General features: G+C 39.9%; 1 protein-coding gene across 1 annotated transcript; it reads left to right on the top strand.

Moving 5' to 3' along the window:
• The first annotated feature begins 2,699 nt into the window (after positions 1–2,699).
• Positions 2,700–11,738, top strand: LOC126792757 (ATP-dependent DNA helicase 2 subunit KU70). The gene is given in 22 exon segments (XM_050519227.1): positions 2,700–2,815; positions 2,899–2,976; positions 3,210–3,326; positions 4,025–4,139; positions 4,838–4,943; positions 5,054–5,171; positions 5,253–5,336; positions 5,425–5,483; positions 6,289–6,422; positions 6,521–6,564; positions 7,068–7,144; positions 7,708–7,784; positions 7,787–7,816; positions 7,819–7,835; positions 8,228–8,289; positions 8,429–8,489; positions 9,327–9,388; positions 9,390–9,408; positions 9,485–9,566; positions 10,551–10,686; positions 10,841–11,021; positions 11,350–11,738. Coding segments are annotated over 22 exon segments (1,890 nt in total). The 5' UTR covers positions 2,700–2,746; the 3' UTR covers positions 11,512–11,738.
• Positions 11,739–15,952: the final 4,214 nt, after the last annotated feature.

The raw sequence follows: 15,952 nt of genomic DNA, 5'->3' as shown, positions 1-15,952 counted from the left end.
TTCAAATGTCCTTCCGAAACTGTTCTTCCTGATCCTAAGTGGGGTTCCTTGCTGAGTATCCTTCAAGTCCCTGCAATAGATGAGTTGTATTATGACAATACAATTAGACAATTTATTGATGAACTGAAAGCATTGGGAGTTGTAGTTGATAACACTGGAACAACCGTGATGATAGCTGCTCACTTTAGATCTCTATTGTCTTCTTCTAGCCTGGTTCCTGCCAATGTTATGGCGCTGTTATGTTGCATCAAAGAAATGAATCTAACTATGTCTTTGCAACACTCTGAACTGCAGTGGCTGCTGTCTGAAAAATGGTTAAAAACTCGGCATGGATTCAAGACTCCGGAGGAATCAATTATTTTCAGCTCTAAATGGGCACAGTTGATGTTGTTTGTTGATCTTCCTATAATTGATGACGGGTACTATGGTACTGGCATATATAAATTTAGGGATGAGCTGGAGAAGTTAGGTGCCATCACCGATTTTGCGCGAGGAGGTCTATTAGTAGCCAAAGGTTTACACAGTCCTATTGAAGCTGAGCTGCTTGACGCCGATGGTATTGTATCATTGCTAGAGTGCATAAAGTCTCTGATGTCCCAATCACTTAATGATCCTTTAGTGGAAGATTTTCTGAAGAAAGCAGCAGTGTTTGAAGACTACAAACGGTTATAAAGTGCCGGAAGACTGCATTCTGTTTGATTCATCTTGGGAATGCATTCTGAACAGGTTGGATGCTCCAAGCTTTGATGAAACATATTGCAGACCTCACATTTCTGCTCACAAGAGTCAGTTGAAAGATATTGGTGTGAAGGTTGATCCTCAGGATGTTTGTTCGCTTCTATCTGGGCATATTTTGTCACTGACAAGGATATATAGCTTCCTCAACAAGTTCCAGTGGAGTCCTAAAGTTCTAAATAGAGGCAACTCTGAGGTGTGGGTTCCTGACCAGAAGGATACAACAGGGAAATGGTTAAATTCTCAATGTTGTGTACTTCATGATAAGAAAAATATGTTCGGCTCTTTTTTGTTCAGTCTGGACAAATCATACAACAAAGAGCTTCTACCCATTTTTTCTTCTGCATTTGGAGTTCCTGAAAATCCTTCTATCAACGATTACTTGCAGCTATGGGACAATTGGGCTTCAATGAACAACTCTAAAGTGACAATTGAAAAATGCAGCTCGTTTTGGAGGTATATTGTAGACAACTAGAATCCACACATTGAAGAGACTCTGAAACAGAAGTTAACAAAAGTGCCTGCCACAATGTCCATGTCGGGGCAAATATATCTGATTAGAAAAGAGGAGGCATTCATTGCTGATGATTTGCAACTGAAAACAATTTTTTCAAGCTATGATAAGGCACCTCTGTTTGTTTGGTTTCACAATAGCTCCTCTTTGGTTACCCATAGAAGACTTCTTCAAATATATGAATCTCTTGGAGTTAGAAAGATCTCTGCATCAGTTAAGTTCACTGTGAAGGGCATACTATCACCAGAGCATTGGGAAAAGGTCGAACAAAAGAATGGATTGATTGGCAGGAGTTTGACCAAAATTGTTCTGGCTTTTCTTGCTAGTCCTGAGCTGAATATGTCGGTGAAAGAGAGACTTGAGAGTGCAAAGTCGTTAAGTGTACTCACAGTGTGTAAGACTGACAAACCAACTGAAGTATGTTATCAACTAATGCCACGCGCAGGTTCAACGGTGGAAGTGGAAAAGCTGAAGCTGGTTCTTTGGGAGAAGGATACGAAGCGGCTGTTCATTGATAAAACAGGCTTCAATGGAGGAAAAGATGATTTGGAATTCGTTACTTCATTTGCCAATGAACTCGCACAAGGACTACTAGCACAGGCAAGCCCCGCTGCCGCACATTCATTGAGCAGAATTATCCAAATGGGTTACATATATGGTTTTGATGAGAATAAAGTGGATTTTTTGCTGATGACTGAAAACTTGGAGTTGTTTACGGAAGATGACAAGTTTCTTGATGATGCATATCCTCGTAGTCGGAAGCGCACAAGCCAGAAGTCAAAGCAATTAGGTCCGTCAACACCATCGCCTTGCAAGAAGCAGCGCAAGTGATAGTGTGTTGCTGGTTACAAATGAAGTTATGTTTTGATGGTTTTTGGTAATAGTTCCCATGTATATATAGGTCTAATGTCTGGTTTTGGTAGTGATTAAACCTATGCATATGTGCAGTTTAACACACCACAGTACTCTGCATGTTTTTTTTTTTTGAAGAGGCTGTCTACAAGTTAGTGGATGAACCTCTTGATGGAGTTTCAACTTTGTGATATTATTTTCATTGTGTATATATATATATATATATTACTGATGAATCTATGTCCTCTAGCTAAGTTAGCAAGCAATTAACAGAGCTTGTTACAAACTTACAATGTTCCCCACCTAAATTACTAGACAGCCTTACATCTCAAATCAAACATGATCAACAGAAACTAGTGTTTAATGTTATAAAGGTGATCAAACAATAGAACTATCTACCTCAAGAGTCTCATACTGGTCTCTCTAGTCTGTACACCTGAAAAACGAACTGAAAGTCAAAACAGAAACTAATTGTGGCACTCATTGTAATTCCATTATCGAGTACGTCACAAAACAGTAATTCCATTACGGGTCGTGGGAAATGGAGCCTTATATAAGCTCTCTCTGCGCCTAGTTTGCGCGACACTCTTCAGAGCCTTTTGTTTAGAATTCAAAAGCTGAGAGAGAAAGACTCTGTGAACCGCCATGGATTTTGATGACGCCGATGACATTTTCCGATATGACGAAGACGACTCCGACAACGAGCTCTATCAGGTTCTTCTTCGTCTTCTTCTTCTTGCTCATTTTCGGTTTTCTAGGTCTAAATTTCTACTAATTTTTTCTGCTCTCGAAATCAGGAAAAGGCAGCCACCAAGGACTTGGCAGCGTACCTCGTCGATGCTTCTCCCAAAATGTTCAGCACCACTTCTCCCGCCGTGAGTTTGATTTCAATTTCTACTCGTTCTAGTGTTAGTTGCAATTTCATCTATGAATTTGTGGCTGTTCGTGTTTAATCGATTGATATGGAATTGAATTGAATGATTCAGTTTTCCACACATTGTGTTTCGAAGCCAAGCCGACAGAGTTTGATAGCTGAAGTCAACATTTAGTCTTTGTTTGATTAATTGATTGAGGCTTTGTTTGTTTGTTTGTTGGTTGATGTTGACAGGAGAACGGGGAGGAGGTGACTGATTTTCATGTTGCTGTGAGTTGTATTTCGGAGTCGCTGAGGAAACAGATCATAAGTTCGTCGTATGATGAAGTTGCTGTATGCTTCTTTAATACTGTAAGTTGTTTGAGCTGAAATGTTTGTAACATTGTCTCAGTCCTCAGATGTATGAAACTTTCTTACTACTTGGTTCTGTAGTTGACTTTGTTGTTGATGTTTAGTTTACCGTCTCCGGTACAAGGTCTTTTTTTTTATGACCGCTACAAGTTTTTAATAATGTTGAATGTTGATGTTTAAAGTTTCTAGATTTTAAGTGCAAGCATACAGGAGAAGTGGATTTTCTGTTTACATATAACCTGGTTGTGCTGCTAGATTTTTGTGTCTTTCGTCTCTGTATTTTTTTTGTAAAGTCTTGTAGTCATGCAAACACCTTGACCCCATATGGCTATATCTACTATTTTAAGAAGCACACAAGACTTTAGAGAAGACAGAAAAAAAGAACCTTGAGATGTGCTACTATTTCTGTTGTGTTTCCTGTTTTTTTTTCCTTTGCAGCTCTTCTTTGCTGTTAGACTTAAAGATGAGATGTCTTTTTTTTTTCTTCTAAAAAAGACATAGTTTCCATTGCTACAAGGTTCATCTACGAGTTGTGTTTCTTTTTTGTTATTCTTCTTCATTTCTCCTTTGTTACCTATGTTCTTGTAACTAGCTGGAGTGAAGACTACATGAATTTCGGTTGGTATGAACTTGACTTGACTATAAGCTCAGTCATGATACAAGTCATTCTCATGTGCAGTTTATGTGTGTGCATGCAGAGGGAAAAGAGAAATCTGCAAGACTTAAATGGTGTGTATGTATTTGATGTTGCTGAGCGAGATAATCTGGACAGGCCAACAGCAAGGCTGGTAAAAGAGTTTAGTAATGTAGAAGGTATCTCCTTGGTGAAATAATCTTGATGTTCAATACTCTTCAGTCTTTTGTTACAGAGATTGTAATCATTATATAACTCAATTCCAAATGATTTATTTTAGATATTACTCAGATGTCCTATATACAGGATTCACCGTTTTGCTGCATCAGATAATTATGTGTTATACTCAAGATGCTATAATTCCTAAATTCTTTATGTTGGTGAATGTAGGCTAAAGAATGTATTAAGAATTAGTGGAAACGTAAGAAAAGATTGATTACAAAAGGTTTGCCCAGGCTCCAATTATGTGTTTTGGGGGTAGACCTGTGAGACAAATTCCTTGAACCTTGCAAAAACTATACTTAGTTAATATTTGCAGTCCAGTAAAATACTTCTTCTTTTAGTTCCTTTTAAGCTCCATTAAGTGTAAGTTAACCTATCCATTGTATAACTCTTCTTTTTTCCAGAATAGCTGGTAACCTTGATGACCATACCTGGATTGTAACTTTTTAAACTTCAGAGGGTCGTACAGAATTACAGCTTTATTAGCTTTAGCCCAAGTTATGCTTATCACCAACAGAATTTGCTTCTCTTTACTACTGAAATTGTCGGTTTTATGTAATCCATGCCGCTTTTATTTTCAAGTCAGGGTCTTTTTTTTTTTTTGCCTAATTGCCTTTCTAGTTAAAAAATTCCCTCTTTTCTTTGTTTGCTGCAGAGTCATTCACGAGCAAAGTTGGGAGTCAGTATGGTATTAACTCCGGGTCACGAGAAAATTCTCTTTATAATGCCCTTTGGGTAGCCCAAGCACTGTTGCGTAAAGGGTAACATGTGTTATCAAATTTCACCTCTCCTTTTCATCATTTTTAGCCTGCTATGTGTTTTTTATTCTGATAGCCATATCTGTGGTGGTTGTCATAATCATTAATGTCAGCTCTGTGAGGACAGCCGATAAGCGTGTTCTTTTATTTACAAATGAGGATGATCCATTTGGCAACATTAAAGGAATCACAAAGACAGACATGATGAGAACCACATCGAAGCGGGCTAAAGTATTGATTCTCTTGTTTCCGTTATTCAATGCTATCAAAATTTCACCATTATAAGAAGTTCAACCTGTTTCTCATTTCCAGGATGCACAAGATCTTGGCATTTCATTTGAACTTCTTCCATTGTGTCACCCTGATAATGAATTCAATGTTTTGACTTTCTACTCTGTATGGCTATACCGTTTCCTTTAGATATTTTAATTTATTTCTTCTGGCTCATCAAACTCATATGCTGCCAATTACTTTTATATTTCAGGATTTAGTTGGACTCACAGGCGATGAACTTGCTCAATTCATGCCAAAAGTGGGAGAAAAGTAAGGAAAATTTTTATTAGTTCTTTCTTTATTTTATAGTGTTAAGTGTGTGCATCAGAAGGGTTGCTAATGTAATTGGGCCTACAAATTATTTTCCTGGTTTCTTCCTATGTTTCTTATGTTACTTCTTGAGAAGTATCACATAGAAAATGTGTTTGGGCAACAAGCCAACAACTGATTCCTTGCATGTTAAAATTGCTTATCTAAAAGCTAAGATAATCTTTCACATTTTCAGAAGCATATAATCCAGTAAAAGTGGAATAATCATTAGAAAGGCATGACATCTAAGTTCTGTAAAAATGTCCATGGTGTTATGCAAACAAATCATTGAGTTCAATGGAACTATAAAATAACTTGAGATGAATCATACATATCGAAAAATATTTGAAAAAAAAAACTATAAGCAGCTGTTTTTTGCATCATTGAGCAGAAAAAAAGAGAGAGGCAACAGTGGTTATTATACATTCAGTCAGTGAAATTGTTGTCATCTAAACAATGACAAGGATTACCTTTTCTCAATCTTTTGGACTAGGTTTCTCCTTTAGACCTCTCATTTTCTGTTGCTGAATAAGTGGGGTATACCTAAATTCAGGCATTAGCCACCAATATACCCTCTTACACAAAAGTAAATTCTATGACCAGTTTAGATCGTATATGGTGGAATGGTGCCACCATTTCCGTAATTTACACCAGGAATAGGAGAAAACAATTACTTTTTTTTCTTCTTGTTAGTGGAATTAAATAAATAATTCTCACATTGCCAGGTTTAAATGTTCTTTTTTGAAAATGTCTGTTCTCATTTCAGATTGGAAGACATGAAGGATCAACTAAGAAGGCGAATGTTCAAGAAATGCATTATTAGAAAAATCACTTTCTCAATTGCCAGTGGGCTTTCAATTCAACTCAGTTCATATGCTCTAATTCGTCCCACTAATCCAGGCACTTGTATCACCTATTATGTTTACAGTTAGTTTCATATTGCCACCAGCAGCGTTCTATGAGTTTGAGCTTATAATTGTTTTCCTTGATAATAATAGGAGCAATCTTCTGGCTTGATTCAGTCACTAACCGTCCTTTGAAGGTGATACCAGATTAACTCAGCCCCTTTATTGTATAGCCTTTATGTGCCTCTTGATTTGTGTGATAATTGATTTGTTCATTTAAGTGCTTAAACTTCAAATGTAGCAAATTTTGTCAGCAGTTAATCTCTTAATTATAATCAATTTTTTTCAAGACTGGAGTTATTGCAAGTGTTATGATCGTCATACTTCTATTGTAATATCATATGTTCCATTGGTAGTATTAAAAAAACATCTGAAGGAACCTGTAGGACATACTCATTAATTTACACGTGGAATTGCACCCAGTCAGATAAAGACATGCATTGTGCTGAAAATGTGTTCTTTACTTTAATATACTCCTTAAATCCACTCTATTTGATAGAATTACAATTATTATGTAATGTTATCTTGCTTATTAGAATGGTTTTAGGTGTATCATTATGTGTGTCTAATATATGTTTGTGATTAGGTGTTATGCTGTTCACATTGAATATTCATCAGTTTCTGTGTATGTTTTCTGCAGGCCGAAAGATCTTTTGTTTGTTTTGATACTGGTGCACTGGTACAGGAATCTGCAAAACGTTGTCAACCCTATAAAAAGTATGTATGCTGCTTTTCCCCATCACCTTCGTTCTTCGTTTTAGTTTGTCGTCAGCTATCTTTCCTTTCTGGCATGTTAAAGGTTCAAGTCAACCCTCAACAAGGGGCACAGAACTAAACCTTGGGCAGTAGGCTTTGTAACAGAAACTCAGATAATGAAAACTGACAAGAAGAGGTCCTGATTTAAGAACACAACGGGAACGTTAGACAAGTACAGAACTATGTTTAGGTTCCAGAATTAAGGAAACTAGAAAATCCAACAAACAGAAATGCAGTGAGATAGAGGACCCCTTTAGTCTTACATGGAGACAGGCACTTATCCTTCTTAATACTACCCTAGATTTAGTCGTACGAATGCTCTGTGAGATAGTGGACCCCTTTTTGTGACGAGAAAAAAATCGTCAGATGTAGAAAAGTAGATAAAAAATGTGTGGTTGCACTAGTCGTCTAGTCTCATTGAACCATCATCTAATCAATCAATCTTACTGTTTCTCTGCTACATACAATTATTCCTCTATTGATTTAGATTCTCAACATCTTCATGCTTGTTTCATCTACTCTAGTGAAAATATCAAGTTCTCAGTAGAGGAACTTTCAGAGATCAAAAGGATTTCTACTGGACAACTTCGACTCCTTGGCTTCAAGAGTATCACAACTTGAGGCCCTCAACCTTTCTTTCCCTAGTGATCAGGTTTGAATCCTTGATCCATTTATACTGCTGGAACGATCAGACTGATGTAGTTGATGTTGCATCTGTATATCCTATTTAAGGTCTATTGTACTTTTCTTGATGATTGCATAAAGAAATGGAAAGGAGGGATAAAATGTTAACTGCTGGTGAAAGTTTTGAGTAAAATATTATTGTCATAGGGGTCGGAAATATGATTGAGATGAGTTCCTTCAATTTTTTCACTCAATGATAAGTAAACAAGAAATGTTCTTAGTTATGTGAAACTATACTCGTAGGTGTTTGTGTAAATGATGCTGCAATGAATCTTGAACTTTATTTTGTGTTGTAGAAGTTGGTCTCATTGCCTTGTAGGATAACTTATATGCCTGATGCTTCTTGTTTTTCCATTGCAGGAATTAATGGGTAGCACATGTGTTTTCATTGCACTACATAAATCCATGCTACGGCTAAAGCGGTTAGTAGTTAGTGCCTACAGTTTGACTCGAGCTCAGTGTTATAAATATTTAAACAGTTTTTACAATGACTAATGCATTTAGGTTTTCCATAGCTCTGTTACTCTCTCTATCATTTTTATTTCTTATACTTTTCTGCAGTTTCGCAGTTGCATTTCATGGCAGTTCATCTCCTCCTCAACTGGTTGCTCTTGTTGCTCAAGTAAGGTTATGTTACACCAATAATTAAGTTTGTTTTGATGCGTACGATTTTATTTGTTCTCAATTTGTTCTCAATTATACATTCTTGGGGATGTGGTGATGCACGTGATTGCATAAGTATCCAGTTATTTACACAAGGTCACATTTCTTGGATTAATGCCCATCTTAAAATATGGTTTCCTTATTAATATATATCAACTGTAACATACTTTTTTCTTCTCTTCTTTTCTTGGATTAATATTTTGTATCCGATCTACTTGCTTTATTTTTCCAACAAGTTTATACCCGTTTCAGTTAGTAGTTTAACATCATTACTTACTACATAAATTAGAAAGCATCCATTTGAAGGTGAAAGGCTGATGCTGATTTATGAATCTTGTTTAAACAAATTAAGATTGCTTAAAGTCCTTAAACACCTATAAGTTCGTTAGAATGCAAAACTATGTGATGTTTCGATGACTATACTCTGAGGAACAAATCGATGCCACTGTGTTTGAAGGCTCATATATATTAGTAATTTGGAACAGGATGGGGTAACTGAACATTGTTCGACATTCTAATTTATACAGAAATAAATATGTCAGAGTGATTTAACAAAGTAGTTTAGTGATTGAGTGTAATAACCCTGCCGTGGTCCATCTGAGGTTTCTGTAATTCACATAGGGGTCAAGTGCCCTTGGTGTACACAGCGGCATAGTAGCTCGCTCAATACAAACATAACCATTTAACTGGGCCACCGTTCTTTTATATAGGCTTTCTAATCTTTCTTATAATTAGTATAAAAAAAAATCTGCTGTTGAATTAAGAACAAAAACTAACCAATTTTCACAATGCGCAGGATGAAATAATTAGTGCTGGTGGTCAGGTTGAGCCTCCGGGGATGCACATGATATATCTTCCACATTAGACACTCTGAAGAGGCAAGAGATAGACTTGTATTTGTTTTGAAATATTTTGCATGAATAGTCCTCTAACAAGTATTGTTACAATTTGCAGCTTATTATGAGTTCAGATGCTGCAGGGCTTCATGCAAGTGATGATCAAATTAGAGAGGCTTCTGCTTTAATCAACCGTCACAGTTTTCCAATTTTCTAACCTTGGTATGTCATTTTTTAATATGAGTGCATATTATTAATAATTGATATATAGTTTTTGAAATGTGGCACTATTATGTATTAGTGTAAAACTCGAGTCAAACAGAGTCTGTGAGGGAAGATCCACACGTCATCCTAATGTTTTCGTGACTAGGTGAAATGGATATTGAACTATAGAAGAGTGGTTCTATTTGTTGTGCTGTTATGTGCTAGAAGCAGTCCAAATAGGTGCAAAGGGTGCATTTATAGACTGGTATTGAGGATTGCCATAAATGCCTGCGTTTGAGATAATCATTCGAACCTTACAATCAGCTCAACCTTCAACCTTGAGGACTTAACACCTTACTATGAATAATGACGAGAGAACTCTTTGCTACCATTACATGTACCAACAAGATCACCAAGGTTTAACCATGTTACGCGTACAACTACCGATGCCTAAACATTTACCTCCAGTACCTATTCTCTACCCCCTATACCAACAATTTCCAACACTGGATAGATTCTTGATGAACATGTTGTATCCACACGCTCGGGAGACTACCACAACTTCCAGGTCAAATGTAGCAGTTGATCATCTTTAGATTGTACGTTGGACTTTTTTCATAAGAATCAGCTTTTTTATTGAAGAAACAAATAGCACAAACCAAGGAGCCTAGAAGTCCACAGGAAACAGCAAGGAAGACTAATGACTAAACAGCTCCACTGTATGTATAACGGCAAAGACTAAGAATCCTGACCACAACCTCTTGCTGAACTAGAATGACAGAGGGAAAGTGTATAATCTTTAGAATCCCAGATATAGAGGCCCATTACGATGCCCAGATATTACTCTCTCCCAAAAATCGTCCATCTCTGCAAAACCACATGCTTCGATAATCCTTTTAGTTCTTTCCATTGAAAACTGCCAAATTATGTCTAACACCCCGCAGCCTTTATGCATGTAAAATTTCATTTCTGTTAAAGAGTAAGCTGTACTACAGTGATACACCAATTTTGTGACTTTATGTAACCGAGCCATCTGTTGCAGGCCCTTGCTCTGGACGAGGATGAAATACCGGAAATTATAGATGAAACTTCCCCTCCTGAGGAAAGCTTCTCAAGGTTACAGTCTGCGTCCCGCCTCCTTGTATTTGTGTTTCTTCCCATAATTTTATAGAACAGTATGATCAGACATTCTCAATTGACTTTAAAAAACGGAACCATGAAATAATTGATTTTCTTATCTTTTTACTTTTAATATTTTGTGGCCTTATAGACCAGCAGTTGTTAGAGTAATTGAAGAGTTCAAGCAATCCGTTTATGGAGAAAATTATGACGAGAAAAGTGAAGTTGGAAACAAAGCAAATGAGACTACCAAAACACGAAAAGCCGCTGCAGAACTTGCAGTTAAAGAGATTTCTAAGCACGACTGGGCTGAACTTGCAGATAACGGAAAGGTGAAACCAAAGTTGCTTCGTTATACTCAGTTCCCAAGGGTCTTACTTATATAGCTTTATTAAGCCCTTTGTAAAGGGGAATTTTTTCGCATATAAAGTTGTGTAGACCAAAGGTAGGTGGCTTAAATTTTTCATCTGTCTATAAAATTGGACACAGAAATATTTATTAATTCTCGGCTAATTCCAGTAAAAACCCTTGAGACTGAATGGTTCCCTTCCCACCATAAACAGCACATAGAAAGTTGCATGGAATTTGATTATCCTGTTAAGTTTTCGTTACGGGTTTTCATTATGCTAATCAGTTGTAATATGTTGCATGATGTTGCAGTTGAAGAATTTGGCTGTCGTGGACTTGAAGTACTATCTGACAGCAAGTAATCTTCCAGTAGCTGGGAAGAAGGAAGCTTTGATCAGTAGAATATTGACTCGTATGGGGAAATTACCAAGGCGGACTATCTTATTTTTTAACCAAGACGAGCCATTGCCATGAGTGGCGTGCCTAGGTATTTATGTACATATCGTCGGTGAATTTGGTTTCTAAAAGTGAAGGATACATTTCGAGGTGATGGCAATATCTCACTAGTCAATAGTTTAGAACACAGCAGAACATAATGCAGATTTGATGTATGCGTTATTGCGTTTATGTATGACAGACAGTTCAGTTTCACCTTCTGATTGCATGCATGCGTGGAAGAACAAACGAGTCAATCAATCGTGTTCTTAAAAGAAAATGTCCACTTTCATCTTCTGATGGTACGTAGCAAACAGTAAGCCACTCCAATATGAAGTGGATTTCAGTCTCCACAGATTGTTTTTTGGTTCGCACGGGCAGGGGATTGAAAAACTATATTTATACCCAACTCTATTTGCATCTCCACCCACCCCGATCCCCATAATAAGATACTCTTAGGGGATTAAGATTTCATATCCGCTCAAATACCCCCCGATCCCCATAATAAGATACTCTTAGGGGATCAAGATTTCATATCCGCTCAAATACCCGTTAATAGCAATTTATTTTAATGTAAAAAATTCTAATAAAGTATATAAAATATAAAAAAACCAAAATAAAAATTAATATCATGATAAAATTATCTCCTTATATCAAAAATTATTGTATGTGCAAATAATCATGAAATATATTTTGATATTTATTTAATTTTTCTATTAATTTATTTGAGTGAATATATATTAATTAATTATATTAAATATATAATACATTATTGGGTGGGTATGGGGATGAGGATTGAAATACTATCCCCGCCTCTTACCTGTTTCCGCTATCCGAATAGCGGGTGTTGGCATAGGCTTATGCCCACTATAATCAGTGCAACTATCAGCACACTAAGGCTAATAAATAGCCCGGACTCACAATACCAGCAGTGAGCCAACCGCATTAATCGTGCAATGGGCCGTCATGCGGCCTAAACCGACTACGGACACGCCCTCACGCGCATCCTAAAGAAGGCTCCAGAAAACACCTTAATCAGACTTTGTCCCACACCGGAAGATGAGTGAAAGATCTACCTCAATTCAACTATAAAAGGTCAAACCATTGACCTCATAAGGTAAGTACACTTAACTACCCACTGTTATTCTGCATAAATTATTACCAACCTAACATGAGCATCGGAGAGTTGAAGACCACGTTGTCGTGGTCTCCACTTTGACGACTCGTGCTACTTGTGACAGAAAAGAAACAAGGAGCACGGTGTATCACATCAACAAAGAGTAGCGTATTGTATCAGCGCAATTCACTACATTAACATTGGCGCCGTCTAGTGGGAATCGAACCCACGACCACGGGTCTATCATCCCCAGCTCCTCAAACTGGGCAATCATATCGCCCACGGCTGCGACGTAGTATCCTTCCAAATACTATGTCATCTCCGATGATGCTTTGAATGCATCCACTGCGTTGGCTGCAGCCTCCTCCGCCACGCGAGCCTTCTCCACCTCCGCTTCCTCCTTCGCCCGTCTAGCTAGTTTCTCTGCCTCAACAAGGGCTGACTGCGCTGCATCTCTCTCCGCGGCCATCTGTTGCGCCAACGACTCGGCCACCTCCCGACAGGCGACCTCTTGGTGGAGATCTTCCTTCAGGTTTGCCGCATTCTCCAGGTTGGCCTCGGCATTAGCCAAGTCGTTTCCAGAAGCAATACCCTTGTGGCGTGATTGTTATCCTGTTCAGTCACCTCGGCGAGTAGACGCCGCTCCTCCAGGACGTCCCGCTCCGCGTCGAGCAGGTTGAACACCATCTTTGCCGCTCTAGTTGCAGCTAGAGCAAGTGGGCTACGCAGTTCCAGGCCGGACCACTCAGCTCGTCGTAATCCCCCGAGCCTAGCACGCTGGCTTAGCAGGAACAGCTTCTCCAAATCTGTGGCGCCCAGCTGGCTTAATAGACTACGGTCTAGGGCCGAAAGATCCTCATAGACCCGGGAGACGGTGAAGGTTATGGGTCCCTTCTGGGTAGTCTTCTGCCTCTTGGGCTGCGGCGCTTCGACCGTCATATCTTCCACGTCTTCAGGAGCGGCGGACGACTTTGCTTTTCGCTGAGAGGCGATCGCTTTTGGAGCGTTCTTCTTCTTACCAACCTCTAACGACTCCGCCGGAGTAGCAACCGCAGATCGGTGTCTATACGACCTACACCCTCTGCGTCACTTCGACGAGGCAAGCCTTGTTCATTTGGCAAGCTCGCGTGGGCCGTACGGGCAAATCCACGACCTACGCTGAATCCTCAACTCGCTTCGCGGTCGCGTGCACTACCTTATTGGCCACCGCCACTTTCTTCGCCATCACGCGTTGCAGCATGGTTACGGCTAGACCTTCAGTATTCGAAGTTACGTTGGGGTCGTCTTGCTGCAGGAACCTCGCGTAGCAGACACGCTCCGATTTCTCAAAGTTTCTGTTTATTGAGAGCGTCGTAGCTGCACACATAATCACATATTAGTATGCAAAAAAAAGGTGGAAAACGAGAGCGTAACGACGTCACTCACGATGGCGGCAGAGTAGTCCTTGCTCAAATAGCAGATACGGGTTCGTCAACACCTTCAAGTCGTGGATCAAATCCTCACCTTGGCACCTCTAAAAATACGTCACACGATGACATGGTCAACTTCGCACTCCGACAATACTAATCTCCGTCCTGCTGCGAAACAAAAGAACAACAATACGTCAGCAAAAAATCATTCCGCATAAATTACTTAATAAGAAATTAACACCTACAGTTAATTGCTTGAAAATGTGAGGGGACACGCTTCTCCGGGAGACAATCTTCCCCGTTAATACGCCCGTATTCCCACCCACTCTCTACAATGAAACTATTCTTTCGCCAGTTAGCTTCCGAGGAGGGCCAATTCTCCAAGACTTGGAACTCACTGCGTTCGTCCCGCCTAACGGACCGCGCAGTCCCTCCATTTCCATTCCGTTGGTTGTAGTCTATCTTGAAGAAATAGAGTACCTCCGCCGCAGTGGGAAACCAACATCCCGACAGGTGGAAGAGCCAGCAAAGGCCAAGAATAACCCGCCACATGTTGTAACTGACTTGTCCAAAGGCCAAGCCGAACTCCGCCACCAAGCACTGCAGCCGCGGATCCAACGGCAATTCGACGCCGAGCCACAATACTGAGAGACTGACCAGCACATATCCCTTGGGCAGTATTGACCCGTACTCATCCAGCTCAATGGCCCGAGCCACAAGCGAGCCGGCAGCTTGAACTCCTCCACGTAGCCAAGAACTACGGCAGGGTCCACCCCCTGCGGTTCCTCCACCTCCGACCGTTGTACTCCGCCATCTAACCAACGCCTCACATGCGCTGGACTCAATGCCGGGCTCGAATTACTAGTCCCAGAAGCGCTCGCAATACGCTCGGCACACCCCGGTCTTGGCTCGGAACAGGGCACATCTCACTCTCTCCGACCTCCTCGTGTTTTGACTCCATTGTACTTGACGATTCGCTACTCTCCCAATTCGCTAATACTCTCGCAAAGACTGTGGCACGATCCTCACACTGCGAATAGCCACCATTGCTTCGCCGTACTAGGTTCAGGTAGTTGGCCTCCAACTCACTCGTCCACGATTCGGACGATGTTGACGCGAACCAACTTCCCTCTGCAAGCGCGGAATCGCTGTCAGTTAGTCTATTTATCCTAGGAATTACGCCGTAGCAAGCAACACCGCAGTCAAAGACGAACAACTTAAACCTAGAAGTTAGAGAGTTAATCAGATCTAGCCTAAGAACATCGCATGAAGAACATGAAGAACACGAAGAACACCAAACCCAGTTTCAGGCCAAACTCATCGACAACCGCCCACACAAACACCCCACTTAGCCGAAAAACATTTATCCAAAGATCAAACAGACCCAAAACCTATCAATTTCGACGGAAAACCCAAAAAACCATTGCATTAAAACAACCAAAAGTGCAAACGCATATATGAGATTCCGATCAAAACATACCTTAAACACCGATTTGTACAAATAACCCCGGTAGGATCTCGTCCAAACTTGAAGAATAGGATAGAGAACAACGGAGAGAACGAGAGAACGAAGAGCTTTTGAAATTCAAAAAGCTTGGAACTGTCGATAATGACAGTCCCCCTATCCCTTTCACCCTTTTATAGTAACTTCATACCATATCTCGCCCGTTGATTTCTCAAAAACACTCCCTAACCGTTGATACAGAAAACTATTACTCACATCTTAGACGTTGACCCAAAAGGCGTCGCCCCAAATCCCACCGCGTGGCATGCGTTACCGAGACAACGCTTCGATAACGCACGCAATAACTGCATGCAATAACTGCTTCCACGGCTAACGTCACCTCCTCCCGAAATTGAATGACCCATGGCACGTTCACCCAATACATGTACGACACGTGCTACCTATAGCGCGAATCGCGCCTCTCTCGGCTCACGTCACAACACTAAAAGA

Source organism: Argentina anserina, chromosome 4 (genome assembly GCF_933775445.1).
Source record: "Argentina anserina chromosome 4, drPotAnse1.1, whole genome shotgun sequence".
Classification (NCBI taxonomy): domain Eukaryota; kingdom Viridiplantae; phylum Streptophyta; class Magnoliopsida; order Rosales; family Rosaceae; genus Argentina; species Argentina anserina.
The sequence above is the reverse complement of the archived record's forward strand: the minus strand, read 5'-3'. Positions and strand labels throughout refer to the sequence as shown.